Source organism: Podarcis cretensis (genome assembly GCF_951804945.1).
Source record: "Podarcis cretensis genome assembly, chromosome: 3".
NCBI lineage: Eukaryota > Metazoa > Chordata > Lepidosauria > Squamata > Lacertidae > Podarcis > Podarcis cretensis.
Genome location: NC_137172.1, coordinates 110265801 through 110283676, shown reverse-complemented (window position 1 = coordinate 110283676; position 17876 = coordinate 110265801). Strand labels below are relative to the sequence as shown.

General features: G+C 41.5%; 1 protein-coding gene across 2 annotated transcripts in view; it reads right to left on the bottom strand.

The window, feature by feature from the left end:
• The window catches only part of ESF1 (ESF1 nucleolar pre-rRNA processing protein homolog), a 32534-nt gene that overhangs the window by 6904 nt on the left and 7754 nt on the right, over positions 1–17876 (bottom strand). For both annotated transcript variants that reach the window (XM_079969778.1, XM_079969779.1), the window contains exons 5-10: positions 17281–17381; positions 14922–15074; positions 13081–13189; positions 11258–11396; positions 7816–7977; positions 2133–2254 (exon numbers count right to left, since the gene is read on the bottom strand). In XM_079969778.1, coding sequence (XP_079825904.1) covers positions 2133–2254; positions 7816–7977; positions 11258–11396; positions 13081–13189; positions 14922–15074; positions 17281–17381 — 786 coding nt within the window. The remainder of the gene's footprint in view (positions 1–2132; positions 2255–7815; positions 7978–11257; positions 11397–13080; positions 13190–14921; positions 15075–17280; positions 17382–17876) is intronic.

Below are 17876 nucleotides of genomic sequence, written 5' to 3'. Positions count from 1 at the left end.
AAGGTCATAACCATGTGTGCAATGTCTGGGGCAAACGCTACATTTTCAACAATCGCTGATCCAACACAGAAATGTCCTACCAAAAAATAACCTACAGTGGTACCTCGGGTTAAGTACTTAATTTGTTCCGGAGGTCCGTACTTAACCTGAAACTGTTCTTAACCTGAAGAACCACTTTAGCTAATGGGGCCTCTTGCTGCTGCCGTGCCGCCGGAGCACGATTTCTGTTCTCATCCTGAGGCAAAGTTCTTAACCTGAAGCAATATTTCTGGGTTAGCAGAGTCTGTAACCTGAAGCGTATGTAACCTGAAGCGTATGTAACCCGAGGTACAGTGGTGCCTCGCAAGACGAAAATAATCCATTCCGCGAGTCTCTTCGTCTAGCGGTTTTTTCATCTTGCGAAGCATCCCTATTAGCGGATTAGCGCTAGCATGCCCATAGGGAAATTCGTCTTGCGAAGCGCCTCGAAAAACAGAAAACCCTTTCGTCTAGCGGGGCACCACTGTATTAGAATTGTGAGATCAGCATCTCCAAAATAAATGTACTCCGAAGCACAGTTGTCTGTTCAACAGAATTCCTTGGCTGACATATTCAGAAATAATGGACATCCATATGGAGTCAACACTCTCAGAGTAATAAAAGGCCAGCCTCAAAATTAAGCAATGTCTGGCACCCCTCTTGTTGACTTTAGAGGAACAATGAAGAAAAGTCTATCATCATAGGGACACTGTCATTAGTTTTCCAAAAGAAACCCAAAATGTATATTTCTTTGAAGACTTTCCCAGCATTAGAGATACGCTTTTAAAATTCTGCAGGCAAAATTTGCTCACCACTTAAGACTTTGGACAAAGCTACAATTCTCATCCAAGGCTTGGCAGCTCCAACATGACATTTCAAGCAAGAATGACCATTCTCTTTAGCAATGCAGAACTTATCAAGGACACAGGATCAAAGGAGGATTTTCTGGATAGGCTAATACACTTATTTTCCTTTAATCACAACTTTAAAAAAAACACAAATCACATGGCTGCCAAAGGCAATGAAAAGCGCTCAGGCCTGTTATGACTTAGTGCTACCTTGATCAATCACTTGCCTACTCTTAAGCTTTCTGTTAAAGCACTTTGAAAATAATGTATCTAAGAGGAATAGAACACAAGTTGTAAAGCTGTGTTCCAGGGAACTCATGGTTCCTTTGAGGCTTTTATCAGGGGTTCCTCAGCAACAGTGGGAAAGATTCCACATGAACCTGCCAGTAGAGCAAGACAGCACCAGACGCTCTCTTCAACATGCCTGCCTCCACCAGCTGAGATGTAGTGAATGGCAATAGGGGCGAGCCTTTTCAGCGATGCCAACTTGCTTGTGAAATGCTCTCTCTGAGAGGCTCACGCTGAGTTGAACTGGCATTCATGTTTGCTTTTTAAGCTGCTGCTTTTACTTTTGTTATTTTATAACATTAGTTTTTGCTGTACAATGTCCGCAGCCGCTCTGGAAATCATTTTTCGGAGGGTATGATAGAAAAATTATAAATTAATTAATATCAAGTTTCTCGGAAGACAAGATTGCGTCCACTGTTACTAATCTCCTCTTGCCATGAGGAGCCCCAAGGGTGTGCTGGCTTTCCAAGCTAGACATGCAGGCATTCCTTGATGTCAGGGAACTGCCATCGGAAAGACAGGAGGTGGAGGGGCTCTCAGAAGTCAGGAGAGATTCAGCAGTGGCGGAAGGCAGCAGCAGGGGGAGAGTGGGAGATCAGGGAGAGAGAGAGACGAAGGAATGGCTCAGGGAGTCTTCCAGCAATAACAGCGGAGAAGTCTCAGGTCCTCCCATAGGTACACCCACTCCTCGCCGGAAACTGTCGCGCCGAGAATCTAGACGACGCGTTTCCGTCAAGGAGCTTTTATGCTGGAGTAGATTCCGTAAACGCCCACTGTCGGATTCTGCCAGCGACTGAGGGAGCCATGCTTAAGGGCTCCGCTAAAAACAGAGCCTTGCCAAGTTGAGCAAACTCTGAGGGACTAAGTTGTCGCACAAGCAGCTCATCATCCCATCACACTTGACAGATGAGTCAACCTGGAAAAGGGTTCCCCAAAAGAAAGTAAATTTGTAGGGCACTTGATTAAAGTTTTTACTACCTTCTGCTTTTTCTTCAGCTTCCTCTTCTCTTTCTTCTTATCCAGAAACTGTTCCCATGGTGTCAGCGCATCCTTCCCTTCCAACTTGTTTCTTACCATTTCTTCAGCGCTTTCTTTAAGTCCTGAGGTAAATCAGAAAAATACATGTAGTCAAGATAGTTCAATACCTGTATCTGAAAATCTGGAGGCAGATAAACTGTTGGAATCTCCACTCGGCCAAGCTCATAAAGCTCATCTTCCTCCAGCCGAGTCTCTGGAATCGCCCTCCGACGTATAATGACCTCGAGCCTTTGATGAGGCTCAAGCACATTCTTCATTCAGCAGAGAATCCAAAACAGCACGCGGAAGGATGAGATAGTATGAGCTACTTTGTAAAGAGTTTTATTTCTAAACTACGCAGAGAGCAAAGAAAAATACATGCTCTCTCTGTAAGTGCAGAGAGCAACCGAAACAAAGGAACAAAGGAAACAGGAAACCACTAACGTCACATCCCGTCTCCCGACCCATGAGACTTCCAACAGCAGGAAGGTCTCTGGAATGTAAACAGAGTCCTGTGACTCCACACAGCTACACAGAACAGATAAGAACAGAAACTAACAGAAACATCCCACCCGCATGAAGCTACTGTCCAAATAGCAAATCAGAAAATACTACCAGTGAACCAACTGAGGGATTAGAGAGATGGAGCTGCTCTCAAGGGACTTCATTCTTACTTAGAGAAAATGTCTCAGTGGGTAGTGACAAGCAACATTTCTCTGCCTTTCCAGGACGTTCCTTTGTGGAATTCTGCAGAATGCTATCTATATATATATATATATGGCACCATTATGAAAGGCTGGAGTCTCTAATATGGAGTTAACACCTAGTGTGCACACTTTCTGCCCGCCCCCCAGTTCTAACAGTTTTTGTATTGTAGAAAAATGGACAATGAATATGGCAAGGACAGGGACATCCGAAACAACTGAGATGGAGCTTTTCTTGTCCTCCATCAATAGTCTTGAAGTGCTCCTGGATGTGCAGCTGAATCTGGAAGCTCAAACTGCAACTGTAGCCAAGATTGGCCTTCCTCTACTCCAGCTGGGAAGAACTGCAATCCTTTTCCCTTGTTCGAGATCTAGAAATTGTGATTCACATTATATTTCATTTCAAGGCCAGCTGGTTGGCTCTACTTGGGGCTGTGCCTAGAAACTGTGGAAGTCCACTTCTGATTGGCTCAGCAAAAATGCAAGTGCTCTAGATAGGGGACTAACAACTTGAAAAATACAGTTAGGTAAAAACAGCAAAAAATGCACATACGTGCCTTTGGCATAAGGGTGATGATAGTGCTCCGTGACTAATTTTTCTCTTGAAAAATGCTCTGCCACCCAAAAAGTTTGAGAAACCATGGCTCTGGAGGCTGCACTGATGGACACCTACCCCTTGTCATCCAGGCGAAAATTAAAGAGCTGCTCTTGACAGTTAACAGATCTATATGCAGGCTTCTAAAATTATTTAATATGTTGTTTTTAATTTATCCATTTGTTTGATGGTGCTTTAGTATGCATTTATCACACTTTGAAGGTTAGGTCTATTTGTTTATTATACTTTTACAGTTACTTGGGCTAGACTGGGGCGATAGATAAATGAGAGACAGAAGGCTTCTGGTATAACAGGAAATCCAAGATTCAAAGCACTAATTCAGTTATTTAAGAGTTATTTTAGAAAAATGAGAGAAAATTAAATAAAGTGGCTATTACTAAAATCAAGTGCAAATTAGTCAGAATAGATAGGCAGACAGAATTTATCAAGTTCTTCTTATATTAATTTTCATTAGCAGCTGCAAGAACAGAAAGATCAAAAGAAGATGATGTTGCTATCCTCTACCAGTGTATACTCCCAGAGGGAGTTGAAATCATCAACCCACTAACTTAAGATTGTCATCTCTCTAGTTCCCTTTCGTCATCTTTGTGCACAAAAAGAAATCTTTAAGGGTAGCATTCCCAGACCTGTCAACAGCTAGAAAAAGTTGCATATCATATTGAAATGTTTGATTGAAAGAAACATCCTCTTCCCCCAGCCCCGTCCAATGACGACTTCATAAGGCCAAAAAACAAAAAAAACCCACATCCCATGGAATAGCATACTACTTGAGTTACAAGAGACTGGAAAAGAGCATAAATCAGTTTCTTCTAAAATTCAAGTTACCTATCATTAAATGTATTATCTTCTACACACTCTCTTGTCCAGTTTCCTGCTGCAGCCCCTTGTACCCCTGAAAATCTGCTCCTGAGGGTTTAGAGCCTTCAAAATGGCGAGCTGAAGCTGGGGTAGAAGAAAGGCTGGTAGAGTGTAGCAATTTTTGATCTAAGAGTGCGCTATTTTACATTTACACACATGCACACTCTGTTTGGACATAATGCCAAACCATGGTTTGATACTAAACATAGTTTAGTGCTAACCAGTTTGCAGTTACACCTGAACTGACAAACTATGGTTTGCAATGACCCTGCAAACCAAGACTTCAAACCAGCAAGGTTTGGTGTTACATTTGAACCAACAGACACAGTTCTTTATAATGGCCATTAAACAGAGGGCCAGATCTCTATTTCCAAAGTTTAGCTTAGAAACAAGTAATTTTTAAAAAATCTTAACGAGGTTCGAAGAGATCAATGATGGAACTGCATGCACAGCCAAAACTTTCTTTTCCAAGTATAACTGCTACAGCTACAATTCCTGTTTTTCTAAACAGAACCTTAAACGTGGTGTGTCGTGATGTGCTAGCAGTGCAATGCTTTTTCCAGCACAGGGAAAAATAATGATTGTGTCATCCAGGAGGACACAGTGCCTTTTCACCTAAGACCAAAACTATCATGTCCCTTTAATTATATTTTTTGCAGAATGGACATGATGGGAGAAAGAGCTCCATTGAGATCATGTACTATCCTTATATAACACATATTCTGGCAACTGCAAATATACTAAAATATTATTATTATTAGCAGTACTAATGTTATTAGTAGTAATAGTATTTTCTCACCCACTCTTCATCACATGGTCCTACAGAAGGTTACAACAATTTTTTAAATGCAGTATCAAAATCAGCTAAAAGAAATTACAGCCAAGAGAATGAAGTGGCTCCCATAAGAAGATATCCGAGATGTCAAAGGCCAGGGGAAAGATAGGTGTCTTCAGCTGTTAATACTTTTGGAAACAGTCTGATATGTGTGTTCATGTGAGATATATGCAAACAGTGGTTTTTAAAAAATGTACTATTGTGATCTTTATCACCTTGTTGTGGTTGTTTTACTGAGTGACTACTACCCTGAATGAGATCGCTGGATTGACGGACAGATATAAATAGTTCAAATGAAAATAAACTGAATGAGTTGTCCAGATTTCTTAATGAACTGCCTAGAAAATGAAATCAATTGCTCCATCTGGAAAAGTTGGAGTGGAAGGAACAGCCTTTTCATGAAACCAGAAAGGGTTTGAACTTCCTCCACAGATTAGATTGTCTTAGAAACAGCCAGCCAAATAACTTTCCAAGAACAAATTTGATTGTCTAAGGGGTGACAATATACAAAGCATAAGAAATAAAATGAGCTGTTTAGAGCAAACAGAACATATGCTTAGAGGCTGAAGGAGGCACAATATATCCCTATGTTCATCGATTTAAAAATGCACACATACAGTCACAAAACTTTCTTATTTAACTCTTAATACTGAAAATTCAGTGGAACTGTTGAAGATAATGAACTGCAGAGCCTCCTCACGGCAAACCACCACTGCAGAGAAGCACACTGTGGACCATGTTTTCTTGGTTTGTGAGCCACTGCAAGGACAGAAATACCTTTGCTGTAGGGTAAGATATAAATCTCTTAAAAAATAAACAAGAACAGACATGGAGTGTGGAGAACAGGCACTGTTCATTCCTCTTCCTTCTTTTTCTCCACATGAGACTGGCTGTGAAAGTCCTTGTGTTAAGACATTCCCAACTCACATGGAAACTGCCCTTGTCTAAAAACCAGTTTTGACAGCTGTCACAGAGTGGCTGCTCCATAAGGCAAGCCATTTACTGCAGTAGCATCCCATAGGATTTGGAGACAGGAGAGGACAGACCGGGGGGGTGGCGCGGGAGGGGAGAACAAGGAGATTTTATTCACCCTGTTGCAAACTTTCTGCCTGGAGGTTTGCAGGGGGACCTTTCTTCATTTCAATTTGCAGTGTAAGAACACCGTGCTTTTTAGAAGCAACAGTCAAAAGAGAGCAGCTGAAAGTGACCTGCGCATGGTTTTCAATCAGAAGACATGAATTAACATTGGGTATGCACACAACACTCAGGACTCAACTCTTACCTTCAACAGGGGTGGAGTGACAAATACCGTATTTTTCGCTCTATAGGACGCACTTTTTCCCCTTCAAAAATGAAGGGGAAATGTGTGTGCGTCCTATGGAGCGAAGACGCAATAGCCCCGCGACCCTCTCCCGGCTGGAGAGGTGACGCGCAGCTATGGCAGGAGCCTCTATAGTCGCGCGTCACCTCTCCAGCTGGGAGAGCGCGCGCGGGGCTAAAGCAGCCCCCTGCGACCCTCTCCCGGCTGGAGAGGTGACGCGCGGCTATGGCAGGAGCCTCTATAGTCGCGCGTCACCTCTCCAGCTGGGAGAGCGCGCGCGGGGCTATAGAAGCACCCCGCGACCCTCTCCTGGCTGGAGAGGTGACGTGCGGCTATGGCAGGAGCCTCTATAGCCGCGTGTCACCTCTCTAGCCGGGAGAGCCGTGTGGGGCTAAAGAAGCCCCACTTACTCTCTCCCAGCTGGAGAAGTGACGTGCAACTATGGCAGCAGCCTCTCCGCTGCGCCTTTCCGCTGCTCCCTGACCTGCTCTTTGGGGCTGGTGGTGGGCTTCCCCGTCAGCCCCAAAGAGCAGATCGAAAGGAACCTGAAGCCTGGAGAGTGAGAGGGGTCATTGCGCACCGACCCCTCTCGCTCTCCAGGCTTCCAAGGTAGCCGCCTGAACGCACCTTAAACGGCACCTTTTAGAGCGGGAAAACAAGAGGGGGGAAATTCTCCCCCCTCTGCGCAGCGCCTCCTGTCGCTTTGCTGAAGGGGCGCTGGGCAGAGAGGGGGAGATTTTTTTTTCTTGTTCTCCCCCCTCTAAAACAAGGTGCGTCCTATTGTCCGGTGCGTCCTATGGTGCGAAAAATACGGTACTAAGGAGATAGAAGAAGCAAAGAGCTGCATTTGTATGTGGAGACATTTGGCAGCTGCCATTTTGAAAAATGAAACACCATCGTGCCTCCATGGCAACTCTCTCCCATTTGCATATTAAAGGCACAAAGCCCCACTTTGGGTCATAGCTGGCAACTCCATCTTTCTTGTGGGGTGGGGGAAACCTCAAGGCCACAAATATAAGTCAAGGAGTATTCTTCAGCAGCTCACCAACCCCTTATATTATTTCCCCTAAACAGTGGTTCGAAGCTCAGCCAAAAATAAGCCCCAAAAGACAAAGAAAAAGAGTGAAAGAAATGTTAGCCTTGAAAAAAATATTTCAGTACCTTTTGAAAGAGTAACATGGAAATTAAAGAATTATAATTAATTTGCACTGTTGAAATGGTTACATATTTCTATTGCTGAATTTAAGCTGGTCAGTGTTAAAAAAGAGAAAGGTGATTAAGGAACACTGCAAATAGTATAAGCCATCTACCTGGAACCCATTTGATTTCCATTTCCATATCAGTTTCTTGGTGTTTCTTTTCTTTTTCGTGGATACTCCTAAGTAGTTCTCTGTACTTTGCTATTTGCTCTTCATCATCCTTGGAGTGTTGCTTATGTTTATCACTGTCTGTTGTGTGCTTTACACCAAAATCTTTAAAAGAAAAGAGAAAAAGAGGAACTTCCAATAAATAGGTATAGAAGTCTAAAAAGGAGAGACGGCTCATCTTAAGCATAATACACCAGGGATGTGGAATCTGAGGCCTTCCAGATGTTGCTGGACTCCAATTTCCATCAACCCCAGCCAGCATGCTCAGGGATGATAGATGATGTAGTTTGTCAACATCTGGAGAGCCACAGGTTCCCCAGCCATAGTCTGTACTGACAGAATGGCTCTTCCGGATTTTATACTGGGACCTTTGCATGCAGAGCATACCGTATCACTGAGCCACTGTCAATTACCCTGAATTTAAATAGGTACTGTATTTGGAAATGAATAGTAGTCAGAAACACATTTCACCAGCTCCACCTTGTGGAAAACTAACACAGATTTTCCTCAATAATTGCATTCTTAGATATAATAAAAAATCAATTTATCCTTTGGAAAAAAATATTTATAAAGCACAGCAAACCAAGATGAAATGGAATGACTGCATAAACATCTTAATAAATATATAGAAGAGAGTAAGAAGCACAGAATATTCTTCTCATCTCATCACACTTTTTACATTTCTATTCTAACAGCTGAAATTCATTTCCCTCCTGTTTGTGCTTAATGCCACAATAAACACACTGGCTAGAATTCTGTCATGTACCCAGTAAATCAATGAATAAAACATCAGGATCATGTTAAGGAAATGGCTGTGTATTTTTCTATTAAAAGCTTCTTTCTGAAAATATAATTAAATTCAAGAACCTTCCAAACTGGAAATACACCAAAAAGTCTTTGGTCTGGTGACACAGCTTAAACCACCTTTTTTAATGACAGTGTACTTTCATGTAGCCTGGAGACCACAATGAATACATAATGCAATAAAAATAAGACATTTTCTGGAGCAATAATCAACAATAGTAGATTAAAAGTATTCTTTCTGCATTGTGATGCAGCTGTTATAAATTGTACGGAATAAATAGAAAACGGAGGTATTGCTGGCTTATATGTTCACTGAGTAACTGGGACGTTAATCTATCAGCTTCCAAGTGATATCCCATTTGCTTGTTTATTTCATGCGCGCGCACACTCCACATAATACAATTAGTTCTGTATACCATATAGATCAGTACATCGAAAACTCACTGAAACAACTGGGGGGAAAGTATATGGGAATATCAAAGTCCCATTACAATGCTTAAAAAAAGTTATATGGGCAATCAAACTAAGTACCTTTCAGCTATATTTTGGGTTTCTCTGTATTAAAAATCAAAGTGACAGCCCTTTGGTGTAATGGTGTGTGCCACTGTGAACTTTTTACATGCTTGACTTCCACAGATCATGGCATCAGTATAGATGACATAACTGGATATAAAAAGAGAACCCCATTATGGAACTATATCTGACCTGGGTACTAGTCCTTATCCTAATGTGACCTGGAAGTTATAAGTAAATATTCTGCTCTCCTAATACTTAATGTAAAAATCAGAACACTAGTTCTTTGTTACCAGCAAAGATTAATTATCACCTTCTGTAGGAAAGAAGGGTTTCTACATAGACAATAGAATCTTCCTTTGAAGGTAAACTCAGGGTTCAGGAAGCATGCAAGATAACCAATTTTGTCATTTATCCCTAGGGCCATGCCTTTTGAACCGCAAACTAGGCAAGGTAAACAAACAGCAAACAGACAGGAACTTGTAGGAAATAAACAGTGGCACACAGGAATGAAGATGTTAAAATCATCTCTTCCCCATAAGCATAAATTAGCTTAGTACTTTAAACCCCAGCTTTTCAATGGCTGGGTAGCTCAAAAGCTCAACAGGGACCCTCTTTTCAGTCCACACTCTCAAGTATAAGCCCTATCCTTCATGGGTCCCCAGACCAAGGAATCGGTGAGAGAGACATTGGAGCCTTCCTGGTACAGGATATTGATGGGGAAAGCAGAACTGTCACAGCCCTCTGATTCCATGACTTGGGTTCCACCCTCTCCAGGGCAAGTATATCCTTCCTCGCCTTTACTTTTCATGTGGGCACTGTGGCAAATTGTCACACTCACTATCTCTAGGCTGTTGATAGGGATCCTGTTACTCTTTGAAGAGTGTTGTGTGATTTGCTGCCCACTTTTATCTGTAACTTCGCTGTTTGAAAACAGCATCCATGCACGCTTGTCACTTTTATTCCAAGTAATAAATCTATCCTTATTTATTTCCTATTGCATGAACTTTTTCTAGGCATTTGGTTAAGGTTAGAAATGCATATTCATAATGGATGCATGTTTTAACTGCAGCAAAAGTCCCTAAATCTATTGGGAGTGTGCACAAGAGTACATGTGAGTGCTGGATATACATGTGGGTTCAGACACACACTTTGTAAGAATGGCAGAAGATTTAAAGTTCTCATCGCACTTTCTCTGTCATCCCTGAGGAAGTAGAGAAAGATGGATCACTAATGCACCAGTAAAGGGCTCAAGCCTGTAAGATGCATACCAAATGTTATCCACAAATGCACACATCAGCTGGCAAGGCTCAGTCTTCACAACCCACAGAATATTAAGTTTCTCTACAACTGCACGATTTCAGGAACCCAATTCCAAGGAAAAGAAACATTTCCATGAACAGTAACACTAGCCAGAGCTGCAGCAATTCAATTGTTCCCAAGGATCAAAGAAAACATATTTCAACCACATACACAACTCCAAAACCTTGTTTACAGAATGATGGTTAATACAATTTTTTTGGTCCCAGCCACCTGTCAAATTTGCCCCTCCTGGGGTGGGGAAATAAGGATCCGGTTCCCTATCCACGCTTAACTTGCTTGGGTCCCAGTACGTTTCTGAGCACAATTCAAAGTGTTGGTGCTGGCCTTTAAAGCCCTAAACGGCCTCGGCCCAGTATACCTGAAGGAGCATCTCCACCTCCATCGTTCAGCCCAGACACTAAGGTCCAGCTCCAAGGGCCTTCTGGCGGTTCCCCCTCACTGAGAGAAGCAAAGTTACAGGGAACCAGGCAGAGGGCCTTCTCAGTAGTGGCTCCCGCCCTGTGGAATGCCCTCCCATCAGATGTCAAAGGAATAAACTATCTGATGTTTAGAAGACATCTGAAGGCAGCCCTGTTTAGGGAAGTTTTTTAATGACTGATGTTTTAATGTATTTTTAATCTCCTGTTGGAAGCCGCCCAGAGTGGCTGGGGAAACCCAGCCAGATAGGCGGGGTATAAGTAATAAATTATTATTATTATTATTATTATTATTATTATTAACACTGAACCTTCACAAATGCAAGTACCTTGGTGTTCTTCCTCCTCTTCCTCACTTGATGAAGCCAAGTATGCTTGGAAGTCCATGTCCAGAAGTTCATCTTTTTTAAATGTTCGGCTGAGGGAAGTCACTCTCTCATGATCTGTCTCATCCCACGTGATGTCTACCTTAAGACGGAAAAAATATTGTGCTTTACCTTCAAGTCGCACACGTGTATGCATATACATATAAAGACTGGCTTAAAACAAACTCAATCCTCATGCTAGACTACAACAAAGACTCAACCTTCATATTCAGAATTAAAATTTATGGCTGTCAGCATTTCTTGCTGCACTCTTAAGGGATTTCAGAACAGCCCCATTCCCCAGTATGTCCACGATTTTACACAAGTGAAAAGCACCAGTGAAGAGACCGGGGAGAAAAGAAAATATGTAAAGACAAATGAGCAAGGGCTGGAGATAAACCCCCAGAAATTTAGTTCCAACTGCAAATGAAATATTAAAAACTGAAGAGCTAGTGGTTTCTAAGTGTTGTTTTATGACCTGGTCAGCATTCTGTGCATGAATTAAGTGTTTACTGCCTTGCCAAAAAAACTTCCTTTGAAAAAAAGGAGAAGTAATTTGAATCCTAAAAAATTTTTTATTCTTGGATATTGTCCTGATTGGCAGTAGTGGTGGACACTATCATTATCACCTTCATCCTGTCCTACGGTTTTAGCAGGGTGTAGAGTACGGCTCAGTTTACTACTTTTGCATTTATTCACATTGTTCTTGCTAGAGTGTCTGAATTCCTGACAGAGTCCTGTTTAAATTCAGAGACCGTCTATGCTATTCTTTTCATGTATTGCATTTGAAGTCCTTTATGCCAGTACCAGAACTTATTATGTTGATATATTGGTATTTTTTGTTTGACATGTTCCCTGTTCAGAGTTAAGAGTTACTTATGTTTTTGTTCAATTATACTGGAATGCAGTGGTTTATGGAAATACACAGCAAGTACCATAAACCACAGGAGACGGGGTGAAAATGGGGTCATAAAACATGAAATGGGTATATCAGAGGTGATTCTCATGCTATTTGGTATATGTAAAATAAACTTTAGAAGTGAGATTTCTCTCCTAGAATGTTTTGGTTGATTGTGAAACAAAACAGATCACTTTTAAGTCAATACAGAATTCATAAGTCTCTCTGATTTTAGCAACAGCCAATGTGGCAACAGGGTTAGAGCACTGGACTTAACATTCTGAGTTCCTAACCCTGAGCTCCTAACATACAAATGCAATTGTATTCAGAACATGCTTTGCAACAAACATCAACTACGTGTCACCTTTGTTCCAGGATTTACAAAATTTCAAATGCAAACTTGAAAAACAGAGTGCTGAGAAAAAACGACTCTGTAAACAAATTTACACGAATTCTTTGAAAAAAAATGTCTGTATCCATTTTTTTCCTGAAGTGGAAGAACATGTTAATCAGATGTTTAAAAGATGTGACTAATGTGTTTGGAGTAATAAAAATTTAACAGGCACATTAAAAGCAGCTAGCACAACAGGAAAAAAAGGCTATGCAGAATGTATTTTAAGCTTTTTTAAAAAGAAAACTCCCAATCAACACTGCCAAAAGCACACACACACACACCGAGCGAGGTCATGAACCCACAGAAATCCAGTGCACAAGTCCCCAGGAAGATAATACATGAGAACTTCGCTTTTGATAACTGCATCAACACAAAATGGATCATTCCTGCCTTTCTATCTACAGTGTGATCACTGCTGTATTTACAATCTTTACAAATTAAGAACTCGGAAAACTAAACAAGTTCCAAAGGGCTACAAAAACACTGTTAAGGTACCTTTGAAGTCGACACAGCAGCAGATGTGAAGTACTTTGGTTTATAAGAGTCCACTTCTGAAGCCACATCCTTTGGCTCGTCATCAAATGTCACATCATCTGGAATGAATCTTAAAAGCCGAAAAGAAAAGGAATTGTTATTAAAACAGATACAAGGAGGCTTCAAAGGAACAAATGTTGATAGGCCCAGTCTCTCTCTTAATTAATGTTAGCTGTTATTAGAAATATTAGAAAACAGTTGTTGTTCAGTCCATGGTTTGGGTGAAGAGGTCAGACAAAAGTGTTACATTTCACTCAGCACAGGGAATGTCTAGTCAGCTCCAGTTTAACCCCACTGAAAAAATGGTGACACCCCAATTACTGTTGCTGAACCTGTAACTCACAAGGCCTCGAAGGGTAGGAAGCCAGCAAAGAGGCAATAGCTTAGTGGAAGAGCACAGATATTGCACATGAAAAATCCCAAGTTCAATCCCCGGAACCTCCAGAATCTTGGGAAGCAGAGCTGGAAAAGACCTGTCAATGAGACCCTGGAGGCACACGGCCAGACAGAATAGTAGACTATACTGAGTTACAACAGACCATTGGTGTGTGTGATGGGATGATGAGCTGCTTGTGCGTAAAAGCTTAGTCCCTCAGAGTTTGCTCAGCTTAGCAAGACTCTGTCTTTAGCGGAGCCCTTAAGCGTGGCTCCTTCAATCGCTGGCAGAATCCGACAGTGGGCGTTTACGGAATCTACTCCAGCATAAAAGCTCTTTGACGGAAAAGCGTCGTCTGGATTCTCGGCGCGACAGTTTCCGGCGAGGAGTGGGTGTACCTATGGGAGGACCTGAGACTTCTCCGCTGTTATTGCTGGAAGACTCCCTGAGCCATTCCTTCGTTTCTCTCTCTCTCTGATCTCCCACTCTCCCCCTGCTGGTGCCTTCCTCCGCTGCTGAGTCTCTCCTGACTACTGAGAGCCCCTCCACCTCCTGCCTTTCCGATGGCAGTTCCCTGACAGTGTGACTCTTTTTAAAAGGTAGCTAAGTATGTTTAAGGTGAAGTTCAGTTTATTTTATTTATTAGTTAACTTTATATATCACCCTTCATCCAAGGATCACAGGGTGGTAGTTGTATTGCTGGTTAAATGTTTAATGTTTAATGGTTATTGTATTTGTTTAAAAACCAATTAAAATTTGTATTTAAAAAAGGATCACAGGATACGTTACAGTAAAAAAAATTACAAAAATACATAAAATAACAAACAAAAACATAGCTCCACCTCTCTGCAGTTGTCACAGAAAGGACCAGTTAACATCATCAGCACTGAGAGTTGTGAATTAACCATCCTCTGGTCAAACTGTTCAGCATTTCAGTCACTTGCAAAGCAAATACTCTCCCCGATATCCAGTAAAACAATACCAACTCCAGTGATGAGTGTGAGAAACTTAGGAGGGACATACTTAATGGCTCTCTGCTTATAGCATTGACACGGACAGTGAAGGAGCATGACACTCTAAAAACATAAATTCAACTTTGGATGCAACATTAAAACACAACTTTAACTGTGTTAAAAAGCACCCTAATATTCAAAAGATGCAAGCCACAGAATTGAGTCTGGTGTGGGAAAGGTGGCTTCAGTGCTTTAAAACAAGATATAAGGGAGCCAGAGTGTGTCAGGCATTTAAATGTTTCATCTGGAATTGAGAAATCTGGGTTCAGATTCAGCTTGGCCATAAACTACTGGGATGCTAGGAAAACGTTAACAACTTCTGTCTCAGGAACCCTCTCTCAAAAAGAATAATAATAACAATTAGCAATCTTCATGAAGCTGTCACAGGAGGAAAAGAAAACCCCCCACAATACCTCAGGTCCACGAAAGAACAACTGCTTTCAAATTCCAATCCATCACATTCTTCATAAATTTTGTTGGCTGTTTCGGGAGTGTCACACTCTACAACCGCATAGAAATACTTCAGTCGCTTGAACTGATAGTCTCTCAGTTTTTCCTTATAAATGCTTTAAAGGAGAGAGAGAAATCAACTAAGGCTAAAAAAATGAAGGAACAATGAAGCAATTATACTGCAACCCAGTTCTCACAGCTGTCCACAGCTGTGTGGCATAAGAGTATACACCAACATATGAAACTCTTCATGATTATGACCAAATATCAGACACTAGTGCCACAATGCCGGACTCAGTGAGCTAGCAAGGTATTTTGTATCTTAGACCCTAGGAATATGTTCTGATGTACTTTAGAATCCGAGTTCCTTCACAATGGATACTCCAGAGCAGCCTTCACCAGCCTGGTGACTCCTGATATTGTTGGACTCCCACCAGTCCCAGCCAGCATGGGAAATGGTCAGGGATGATGGGAATTAGAATCCAGTAATATCTGGAGGGCACCAGGTTGGGCAAAGCTACTCGAGAGCAGGCTTCCTCAAACTCGGCCCTCCAGATGTTTTGAGACTACAATTCCCATCATCCCTGACCACTGGTCCTGCTAGCTAGGGATCATGGGATTGTAGGCCAAAAACATCTGGAGGGCCGAGTTTGAGGAAGCCTGCTCTAGAGTCATGTGCCAGGATATAGAGTTACTTTTGCTGTACCCAAGGGATTGCATTCACACATAAATAGTTGTTGTTATATTTTTCTCAATTGAACAGCAGCTCTCATGCTATATCTCTTGGAACTCCCTTGATTTGCAAAAGCATCTTGCTTTGTGGCATTAGGAGCTTTCGTTTGAGACATAGAAGTTCAAAGGTACTCTGAAGACATCAAACTATTGGTGAAAAACTTTGAATCCCATCCCCAGTTTGCCAATCCCTCCTAATGAATAGTTACCCAAACCATGGTAAGAAATCAATGCATAAGTGGCCCTATGCAGAAGTGAGTATGATCTTAAATTCATCGGCTGGTCAGGAACTTAGCGCTAATACAGCCTTCTTCAGCCTTGGATCCCTGGATATTGTTGAACTACAACTCTCATGAATCCCTGATGGCTAGGCTGGATGGGAATGATGGAAGTTGTTAAGTCCAGCAACATCTGAGGAACCAAGACTGAAGCCTTCTGGACTAAAAGAACTGAAAAAAAGAAAAAGAAAAATCAACATGCAATAGTTTAGGTCTCCCCATACAATTCTACCGGCCATTGTTTATAGAGAAAGCCAGATATATCTCTGCTATAAGAAACATGTGCATTTACATCCCCTAACTTTCCCCAATTACTTATCAGCATTATTATAATATCACCGTATATCTATCTACATGGCACTTGTTCCAAGGGCCCTATGCTCTGAGAACAGAAGGCAATGAATGAACAAAAGTGGCCATGCTGTTTGTGTTCTCTGAAGCACCAAATGTGCTGAAAATGCTAAACAAAGGTAAAGCTGCATTATGGTAACAATTGAACTAGCAATTTTTTTCCTTTTCAGACTTTTAGAACTGATGGCATGTTTATAGAAGCAAACTGGCAGTGTTCACCCAGAGGGAGAAAGGTTCCATCTAGTGGTGGAACTTCATTGTGCAGTATCATGTCAACACTTGTCACTTCGATACCCCAGGGTCATTCTGCTCATCATCCACCACCACGAATGCAACATACAGCTCTAGTGTTCAAGTTGCTCAACTGGTCAGCCCTGCCTGCCTCCACAAGAAGCAAACAATGAGGCTTAGTGTTACCTGCATACCAGAACTTGTTTTCGTTTCTCTATACAAACAATGAGTGGAAGCCAAGGAGCAAAACAAACTTTGAGTGCTGATTCACACGTAGCACCAAGCTAAGCCTCTTGGTTTGTTTCTCCCAGATGTAAGCAAGATGTAGCAGAGCAGGAACAACTGGGCAGTATGCACAGTGAACCACGGTTTATACCCAACCATTGCTTAGTGTTACACGTGAACCAATGTTAGGTCCACTACATCCCAAACGCTTTGGTGTGAAGAAAAAGTTTTTGGAATGAGATACCAATAGAAAAAAATTATGTTACACTAGAATCATTTTGATATTGATTACTAACTTTAATTCTTCCTAGGATTTCAAAGGGGTTTATTTATTATTTAGTATATTTATTAAAAGTATATACTGCCCTTCATTTGAGGATCACAGGGTGGTTTAAAATATAAAAACACAGTACATAATACAAAAACATTAACCCTTCCCAATTTATTGGATTTCAATAGCAAAATTTTATATATATGGGAATTATTGTATGTCAGGGTTAAACACCTGTCATTCTCTGTGGCATCTTCAGGAAGGCTTAATAGTTCAGTTGGACCATTCACTTCCTCCTCTTTCATTCTCTCTTTCCCAAACTCTGAAGGATAGATCTAGAAAGAATAAAAAGGGTGTATGGCATTGTATTAAGTGGCTTGAGAGCAGCTTGGACTTAGGTTTTAAATAATAAATTTCCCCATTTTTCCCTTCTGCCTAAACTATAATTTATACAATGAAATCCACTATTCACATTGCGCTATGAATAGGTCTTTATGCATGAGGCTCAACTGACACGGACAGCAGTTCATGGTAGACTGCTTTAACAGCAGAAATGTCTTAACTTTTGGTGTTCTGCTTTTATGCCTCACCAGTATACATTTTCCACAGAGTTCTATACTAAAGGATTCCTTATGGATTCCAGAGGGGGGGAAATTGCATTTACTGTCCAGTTAAAAGAGCATTCAGTGAACCTGTGCTGCAGAATTGTAATCTTACTCTAATATAGGAGTGGGAAATTTATAGACCTCCTGGTGTGGTTGGAATTCAAAGTCCCATCAGCCTCAGCCAACATGGGCACTAGTGAGAGATAATAGGAGTTGTAGTCTAGG